The sequence below is a fragment of the Podarcis raffonei genome, chromosome 13 (genome assembly GCF_027172205.1).
Source record: "Podarcis raffonei isolate rPodRaf1 chromosome 13, rPodRaf1.pri, whole genome shotgun sequence".
Lineage (NCBI taxonomy): Eukaryota > Metazoa > Chordata > Lepidosauria > Squamata > Lacertidae > Podarcis > Podarcis raffonei.
In genome coordinates, this window is record NC_070614.1 from 53,853,158 (window position 1) to 53,863,066 (window position 9,909).

Genomic DNA, 9,909 nt, shown 5'->3' on the forward strand with positions numbered 1-9,909 from the left:
ACAGACTGTTTACTGGGACCTCCCTGGAGGGGTGCCAGCTGCCATTGTTGTCTGTGAGGTTACGTAACCACCTCTGGGCTCAAGTCGAGGGAGGTGAGGCTGCTTTGCATGGGAAGCTGTGGAGATCTGACGTCACACCACCTCTGAGAAAGAGGTCTCCCTGCACAGAGAGAGAGGAGACAGACTCCAGAGCAGAATGGAGCTGAAACAGCACCAATAATAATAATAATAATAATGAGTTTCCATTGAAATGAGGCTGCATTTTAATGCTTTAATGTTGTCTTTTAATCTTGTTTTTAAATTGCATTTCAATCAATTTGTTTTTATATCGGTTGTTAGCCACCCTGAGCCCGGTCTTGGCTAGGGAGGGCGGGGTATAAATAAAATGTATTATTATTAATAATAATTTATTACTTTTACCCCACCCATCTGGCTGGGTTTCCCAGCCACTCTGAGTAGCTTCCAACCGAATATTAAAAACAACACAGCACCAAACATTAAAAACTTCCCTAAACAGGGCCGCCTTCGGTTGTCTTTTAAAAGTAAAATAGTTGCTTATTGCCTTGATATCTGACGGGAGGGCTTTCCACAGGACAGGCACCACCACTGAGAAGGCCCTGTGCCTGGTTCCCTGTAACTTGGCTTCTCGCAGGGAGGGAACCGCCAGAAGGCCCTTGGCACTGGACCTCAGTGTCCGGGCAGAACGATGGGGGTGGAGACACCCCTTCAGGTATACAGGACCGAGGCCGTTTAGGGCTTTAAAGGTCAGCGCCAACACTTTGAATTGTGCTCGGAAACGTACTGGGAGCCAGTGTAGGTCTTTCAGGACCGGTGTTATGTGGTCTCCCAGTCCCCAGTCTGGCTGCCTCATTCTGGATTAGTTGCAGTTTCCGGGTCACCTTCAAAGGTAGCCCCTCGTAGAGCGCATTGCAGTAGTCCAAGTGGGAGATAACCAGAGCATGCACCACTCTGGCCAGACAGTCTGTGGGCAGGCAGATAGGGTCTCAGCCTGCGTACCAGATGGAGCTGCCCTGGACACAGAATTAACCTGCGCCTCCATGGACTGGCAAAATGCCAATGCCACTACAGAATCTTTTACAAAACTGTAACCACAAGTCAGAGGGAGGATGAAAAGCCCCTGCTGGTCAGTCAGGCTCATGAGAGCAGAGGTTTGGGAAGACACCTTCCATATCAGCCCCATTGTGATGGATGCAGTGGATGGAAAGACACCTTAGGGAGGAAAGATTGCACCATTTGGGACCTTTTAGTTTAGAGAGTCCCATGGGCCGCAAGAAGATCAAACTGATCCATTCTTAGGGAAATCCGCCCTGAGTGCTCACTGGAAGGACAGATCCTGAAGCTGAGGCTCCAAGACTTTGGCCGCCTCATGAGAAGAGAAGACTCCCTGGAAAAGACCCTGATGCTGGGAAAGATGGAGGGCACAGGGAGAAGGGATAACAGAGGACGAGATGGTGGGACAGTGTTCTCGAAGCTACCAGCATGAGTTTGACCAAACTGCAGTGGGAGGCAGTGGAAGACAGGAGGGCCTGGCGTGCTCTGGTCAAGGGGATCACAAAGAGGCGGACATGACTAAGCGACTAAACAACAAGTTTAGAGAGGAGGTGAGCAGGAGGCTCTTGTGTTCGAATCCTGCTCGCTGGTTTCCCACAGGTTGGCCACTGTGAGAACAGGGTGCTGGACCACATGGTGCCATTTTTGAATCTTGCTGATTTTAGGGGGTTTGTCTGCTCTTAAAAGCATTTTACGCAAAACACTCAAGCGATCTTTCTGCTTCGATTGAGGCCTCTACGTTTTGCTAAATAATGCAATCTTACCTTGCCCAGTGCCCCTTGAAAAACTGAGAAAAGGCTCTCTTCTCTCCCTCCTGGTAAAACTAGGATTTATTCCCCAGATCCAAGCAAAAAATACACTCCAAAATGCAACAAGACACACATACACACTGAAATGTTCGGAAGTAACACCCTGCAGTCGTCACAGCATTAAGGAAGTCAGCCTGCAACGCCAGGCCTCTAAGGATCCTTCTTGCGAACAAGTGAAAATGCAAGCCCCACTTAGGTAACAATTTGGTTTTCAGGTCTGGGGGGAAACCGGCTGTGTCCACTGCAGGTCCCACTTCTGCTGTAGGGGGGCTCTGATTCCCACAGTGAGAAGTCCACACTCGGCCAAGGCCAGCAACAGAGTCCTGGAGAATAGTGTTCCAATTTAGCCAGAAAAGGGGGAGAAACGAACCTCTAATTCAGCGCTGGCATTTTGTCACGCGAGATGGAGAATTGTGCATTCCGTGTACGGACAGAGAAACTACAAACCTCGTGCCCAGTCCAGCCAGCAAAGACTAAACCAGTTTGGAAAGGCGGGGATCTCCCACTGGCCCAGTCACTCCTACACAACACAGGACCCCAGGATTCGAGCAAGTCGTTTCGTGAAAGCAAAGACACTCCTCCTCGCCCAGGGACACCGAGGTTTCCACCGGCGGCTACTCCGGGGCGACGCGACAGACCCGGATGTGGATGGCGGAGTTGTTCCGGGTCCTGGCCAGCGGCTCGTCGCTGTCCCCTTCCGGCTCGGCCACGTCAGCCAGCTCCACAGTGGACGTGTTGGCAGCCAGGCACAGGGACCCGCTACTGGTGGCCTCTAGCTGCAGGGCGATGTTGATCGCGCGGTTGATGGCCAGCCCCAGTCCGTGAATGCAGATTTCAGGACAGCCGCTGCCGGGTGCCAGCAGCTTCTGGCAGCGGCTAAGTTGCGCTTTGAAATCCGTCTTCATGTTGATGTAGATGTCGCTGCGCCGGCGAGGGAGGCGGCGCGGCAAGCGCCGGCGCAGGGCGTACTCCGTCTGCGTGGGGGGGCCCGGCTCAGACATGCGGTCCTGGGGAAGAGAGAGGCGATGGGTGGGCGGTGTAGTGGTTAGGATATAATATACAACTGAGTGACTGGGTGAAATCATGGAAAGAAGGTTTAAAGTTTACTGCATGCAATGCATTAAAAGAAAATGTGATGAAAATGATGTATAGATGGTATATCACTCCTGTTACATTAGCGAAAATGTATAAAACTAGCAATAAATGTTGGAAATGTAAAGAAAAAGAGGGAACATTCTATCATATGTGGTGGGAATGTAAAAAGGTGAAATGTTTTTGGGAGATGATATATAGCAAGTTGGGAAAAAATGTTGAAATATACATTTACAAAGAAACCAGAAGCATTTTTATTGGGAATGGTGGGAAGTGATATAAATAGAAAAGAATGTAAGCTTTTTTTATATGCAGGAACAGCAGCCAGAATACTATTAGCCCAGAAATGGAAGCAGGAAGAATTGCCAACGATTGAAGAATGGAGGATGAAGTTGATGGACTATGCAGAATTAGACAAATTAACAGGAAGGATCCGAAACCGGCGGGACCAGAAATTTACCGAAGACTGGAGTAAATTTACGAACAATATGAAAAGTATTTGTGATGATCAGACGACGTTTGTAGGTTTGCAAGAAGTTCTGTGAGGAGCATTGTTGGAAATATTGTAAAAATGGAAAAGCGGAGATAAGTTAAGAGAGGTAAAGACAATATAAAATTAAGTAATGCATAAAAAGAGGTTAAGACGGAAGATCATCAGAGGTGCTGATGGAAGTCCAAAAAAAGTGTATTTGTAATAATTTGTGTGGTACGTTTTATAATTTGTATGTTAAAATTAATAAAAATGTATTTTTTTAAAAAAGGAGGTATAATGGTTAGCGCTGGACTAGGACGGGGGTCTCAAACTTTTTTCTCTGAGCCACACTTTCAGAATAAAAATCGCAGAGGTGTTTTTTAAACAGATAAGGAATATATGGGGAAATAAGCAAGTCCCAGCTGTAATTGATTTATCACACAGAACACAACTGCTTTATAATATTATTGTGGAACATCCGGAAAGCATAATACAATGCAGCTATATAAGAACAAAATACATGTGGAATGATAATTTTTTAAACCAGCAACTGTAGAAATATTTTTTTATTTGATTATATTACTAATGTAATTACCTGGCCGCAGTTGGGGCTGGGTTTTTTTTTTGGGGGGGGGTAGGGGAAAACTAGGATGTGGGTGGCGCTGTGGGTTAAACCACAGAGCCTAGGACTCGCAGATCAGAAGGTCGGCAGTTCGAATCCCCGCAACAGGGTGAGCTCCCGTTGCTCGGTCCCTGCTCCTGCCAACCTAGCAGTTCGAAAGCACCTCAAAGTGCAAGTAGATAAATAGGTACCACTCCGGCGGGAAGGTAAACGGCGTTTCCGTGCGCTACTCTGGTTCGCCAGAAGCGGCTTAGTCATGCTGGTCACATGACCCGGAAGCTGTACGCCGGCTCCCTTGGCCAGTAAAGCGAGATGAGCGCCGCAATCCCAGAGTCGGTCACGACTGGACCTAATGGTCAGGGGTCCCTTTACCTTTACCTAGGGGGAAACTGTATTTGATTGCTTGTGTTTGATTATATGTTGTTCTTATATTCAGCTAATAAACTATTTTTTTAAAAAAAGAACAAAATATAATTATACACGAGCTTCTTACGTATGTACACATGCAAACTCGATGAGAGGTATGAGCTTGCTCTTGCCAGGTAATCTCGTTTATACTAGGTTTAATTTGAGACCAACAAATTCTCATCTCCTCATCAACACTAAGAAGCCTTGCTCTTGCTATCATTTTGAAAAGTTATCTACCCATTATGCAAATAATAATAATAATAATAATTTTATTATTTATACCCTGTCCATCTGACTGGGTTTCCCCAGCCGCTCTGGGAGGCTTACAGCACTTATAAAAAACCATGCGCCAAACCCTTGGGGAACCACTGGACCTGTCAGGGACCAGTGTTTGAATCCAGCGTTCGAAAGATCACTGTGGGTGTGACCTCTGTGGCCATTCGCTGCCTCCTCTCTGCCTCATACACACCACCCCAAACTATTTGAGGGGGAAAGGGGGGGGGGTGAATATACACACAATAAAGATATACATGCAAGGAAGAAATAGACTGCGTGTACAAGACCGAATCAAGTTCTTAAAGAAATGGGAGTGCCTGATCACCTCATCTGTCTCCTGAGAAATCTCTATGTGGGACAAGAAGCTACAGTTAGAACTGGATATGGAACAACTGATTGGTTCAAAATTGGGAAAGGAGTACGACAAGGCTGTATTTTGTCTCCCTGGTTATTTAATTTATATGCAGAATTCATCATGCAAAAGGCTGGGCTGGATGAATCCCAAGCCGGAATTAAGATCGCCGGAAGAAATATCAACAACCTCAGATATGCAGATGACACAACCTTGATGGCAGAAAGTGAGGAGGAATTAAAGAACCTTTTAATGAGGGTGAAAGAGGAGAGCGCAAAATATGGTCTGAAGCTCAACATCAAAAAAACGAAGATCGTGGCCACTGGTCCCATCACCTCCTGGCAAATAGAAGGGGAAGAAATGGAGGCAGTGAGAGATTTTACTTTCTTGGGCTCCATGATCACTGCAGATGGTGACAGCAGCCACGAAATTAAAAGACACCTGCTTCTTGGGAGAAGGGCAATGACAGGCCTAGACAGCATCTTGAGAAGTAGAGACGTCAACTTGCCAACAAAGGTCCGTATAGTTAAAGCTCTGGTTTTCCCAGTAGTGATGTATGGAAGTGAGAGCTGGACCATAAAGAAGGCTGATCGCCGAAGAATTTATGCTTTTGAATTATGGTGCTGGAGGAGACTCTGGAGAGTCCCATGGACTGCAAGAAGATCAAACGCATTCATTCTTAAGGAAATCAGCCCTGAGTGTTCACTGGAAGGACAGATCGTGAAGCTGAGGCTCCAAGACTTTGGCCGCCTCATGAGAAGAGAAGACTCCCTGGAAAAGACCCTGATGCTGGGAAAGATGGAGGGCACAGGGAGAAGGGATAACAGAGGACGAGATGGTGGGACAGTGTTCTCGAAGCTACCAGCATGAGTTTGACCAAACTGCGGGAGGTAGTGGAGGACAGAGGTGCCTGGCGTGCTCTGGTCCAGGGGGTCACCAAGAGGCGGACACGACTAAACGGCTCAACAACAACAACACAAGACCGAATGCAAGTCTCGAAGCAGAAATATACTTCCCCTTAACCACACTTTCTTATTATTTCCCCCTGGCATTATTAATTACCACAAATAATAATAATAATAATAATAATAATAATAATAATAATAATAATAAATTTTTATTTATATCCCACCCCCCTCAGCTGAAGCCGGGCTCAGAGCAGCTAACAACAGTAAAAATAACACCGTTTACATAAAATCACAATCAATTAATTGAAATACATTCTAAAATCAAATGAATGGCAACCATTTACTCAGAAGTAAGCCTCGCTGTGTCTAAGGGAGCTTTCCGCATAAGGCTGTTAAATGGGGATAAAATGGGGGGGGGCAGGAGAACCAGGCAAGCCGTCTTGAGTTCTTTGGAGGGGGAAGCTGGGTTATAAACATAATAATAAATAAAAATAATAAAATATAAAAGGTTTGGGCGGGCACCTTAGTCAGCAGCAGGGTGAAGGCGCCTGCCTAAAAAAAATCAGTGGGCAGGGAGTTCCACAGGACATCGGTCCCTTGCAAGCACGTTAATGAGCAATGCATGTTGCAAACATGATGAGGTCCCTTGCTGCACCCACAATTATTCCTTCTGCACCCATAAACCTCCCCTGCCCCACATCTCTGCGCGCACCCCTCTTTTTGCACCCCACCCTGCGCCCCCTCCCTCCCTCCCCTCCCTCCAACTTGCACCCTTTCCCCACCTTTCCAAGAAGGTCTCCCCAACGAGGCAGCTGCAGGAGGGAATAGAGCAAGCACGCGCACAAGCACGCGCACGCTCTCGCTTTCTCCGCACGCTTCCGGTTTCCGCTTGGAACGCTCGCGTGGAACGTTCATACAGCAATGGAACGTCCCGGGGAGGTCGCGCGCCGGGGAAAACATTCGCACTTACACTTTCGGATGTTGTTGTTGAGTCGCTTAGTCGTGTCCGCCTCTTGGTGACCCCCTGGACCAGAGCACGCCAGGCCCTCCTGTCTTCCGCTTCCTCCCGCAGTTTGGTCAAACTCATGCTGGTCTCTTCGAGAACACTGTCCCACCATCTCGTCCTCTGTCGTCCCCTTCTCCTTGTGCCCTCCATCTTTCCCAACATCAGGGTCTTTTCCAGGGAGTCTTCTCTTCTCCTGAGGTGGCCAAAGCACTGGAGCCTCAGCTTCACGATCTGTCCTTCCAGGGAGCACTCAGGGCTGATTTCCTTCAGAATGGAGAGGTTGGATCTTCTTGCAGTCCATGGGACTCTCAAGAGTCTCCTCCAGCACCAGAATTCAAAAGCATCAATTCTTCGGCGATCAGCCTTCTTTATGGTCCAGCTCTCACTTCCATACATCACTACCGGGAAGACCAGAGCTTTAACTGTACGGACCTTTAAAACAAAAAAATTTTTTCCTTCCAGTAGCACCTTAAAGACCAACTAAGTTAGTTCTTGGTATGAGCTTTCGTGTGCATGCACACTTCTTCAGATACCAGGTGTGCATGCACACGAAAGCTCATACCAAGAACTAACTTAGTTGGTCTTTAAGGTGCTACTGGAAGGAAAAAAAATTTTTGTTTTGACTATGGCAGACCAACACGGCTACCTTTCTGTATACGAACCTTTGTTGTCAAGGTGACGTCTCTACTTCTCAAGATGCTGTCTAGGCCTGTCATTGCCCTTCTCCCAAGAAGCAGGCGTCTTTTAATTTCGCGGCTGCTGTCACCATCTGCAGTGATCATGGAGCCCAAGAAAGTAAAATCTCTCACTGCCTCCATTTCTTCCCCTTCTATTTGCCAGGAGGTGATGGGCCCAGTGGCCATGATCTTCGTTTTTTTGATGGTGAGCTTCAGACCATATTTTGCGCTCTCCTCTTTCACCCTCATTAAAAGGTTCTTTAATTCCTCTTTCGGATCTTTCGGATAGATAGATACATACGCGGGGCGCGCGACTCACGGGGGAAAAGGCCAAACCCAAACTAAGAAGTTTTTTGGGTTTTTTTTGCCCTTTTGGAAAGATCCGTCGCTGCGGTCGGGGAACAGAAGGAGTTCATGCAAAAAGAAAAGAGGCCATGCCTTATTTTATGGTGCATTTCATCCCAATCAATCAATCAATCAATTTTATTTATACCCCGCCCTCCCCAGCCAAGACCGGGCTCAGGGCGGCTTATAAATAAACATAAATAAATATAAATAAAAATATGTTTATAGATAAATATTTATAAATTATAAATATATATTTTGTTGTTGTTGAGTCGTTTAGTCGTGTCCGCCTCTTCGTGACCCCCTGGACCAGAGCACGCCAGGCCCTCCTGTCTTCCACTGCCTCCCGCAGTTCAGTCAAACTCATGCTGGTGGCTATATATATACAGTATATATATACAGTATATATATATATATGTATATATATATATATATATATATATATATATATATATATTTGTTGTTGAGTCGTTTAGTCGTGTCCGCCTCTTCGTGACCCCCTGGACCAGAGCACGCCAGGCCCTCCTGTCTTCCACTGCCTCCCGCAGTTCAGTCAAACTCATGCTGGTGGCTATATATATACAGTATATATATACAGTATATATATATATATGTATATATATATATATATATATATATATATATATATATATATATTTGTTGTTGAGTCGTTTAGTCGTGTCCGCCTCTTCGTGACCCCATGGACCAGAGCACGCCAGGCCCTCCTGTCTTCCACTGCCTCCCGCAGTTCAGTCAAACTCATGCTGGTGGCTATATATATACAGTATATATATACAGTATATATATATATATGTATATATATATATATATATATATATATATATATATATATATATATTTGTTGTTGAGTCGTTTAGTCGTGTCCGCCTCTTCGTGACCCCATGGACCAGAGCACGCCAGGCCCTCCTGTCTTCCACTGCCTCCCACAGTTTGGCCAAACTCATGCTGGTAGCTTCAAGAACACTGTCCCACCATGTCGTCCTCCGTCGTCCCCTTCTCCTTGTGCCCTCCATCTTTCCCAACATCAGGGTCTTTTCCAGTGAGTCTTCTCTTCTCATGAGGTGGCTAAAATATTGGAGCCTCAGCCTCAGGATCTTTACCATATCCATATATATATATATATATTCATAACTGCATATATAAACCACATGTCTGAAACCCCACAGAATGTCCTGAAACCATTTTGTCCCTCCCAAATTGACCTCAAACATTTCTCTGCAAGGTCGAAGGAAAATGGAAAAGCCTCCCCATTGTCTTTTCCTTCACAAATCCTGTCTTAAGGGTATGTCTGTGTATGAATAGGGTGAGCCTGTGACCTGGCTCAGGAACTAAGTATTTGTCATTACAAAAGACTGGCCAGGCTCCCCAGGGTAGCCAATCAAGTGACCATTAACAGGTAACCTGCCAGACAGGAGGTAAACAACGACAGGAGATAAACAACGCACTCAGATTTCTGCTGTAGACCACCCCTTTCTGTGATGTTGGTATGATGTTTCTGGGGGTGGTCTTGGACTCCAGGACGGGGAATTTAAAATGGCTATATAAGGGCGGGCACACCTGGGTTCGGGGTCCTCCTCCTTTCCTGCGTGTGAAGGGGGCACCCTGTTGCAACAGTTCAATAAAGATCAGGCTTACGAGCTGCTTTGCTTCTCAATATTCTCTGCTTGGCCTCTGTTATTTCTCCTACCAATGGAGAACCTGCAAAGGACTCTATAAGGGCTCTTGTGTCCCTCGTAAGGGAATACGGGCAGACGTTTGTTTATTACAGGTGCCCAAAGGGATTATCTTGCTGGGTGGAAAAGTCATCTCTCCATAGACAGGACCAGGCGGGTGTGTGCTGTGAGATTTTT

The 9,909-nt window shown here is 46.3% G+C and overlaps 1 protein-coding gene across 1 annotated transcript; it reads right to left on the minus strand.

Moving 5' to 3' along the window:
- Positions 1-1,883: 1,883 nt before the first annotated feature.
- POP7 (POP7 homolog, ribonuclease P/MRP subunit) lies at positions 1,884-6,893 on the minus strand. Its single transcript, XM_053361199.1, has 2 exons — positions 6,793-6,893; positions 1,884-2,887 (listed from the first exon to the last, which is right to left on the minus strand). Exon 2 carries the CDS (start codon positions 2,879-2,881, stop codon positions 2,495-2,497), a length of 387 nt encoding a protein of 128 aa, XP_053217174.1. The 5' UTR covers positions 2,882-2,887; positions 6,793-6,893; the 3' UTR covers positions 1,884-2,494.
- Positions 6,894-9,909: the final 3,016 nt, after the last annotated feature.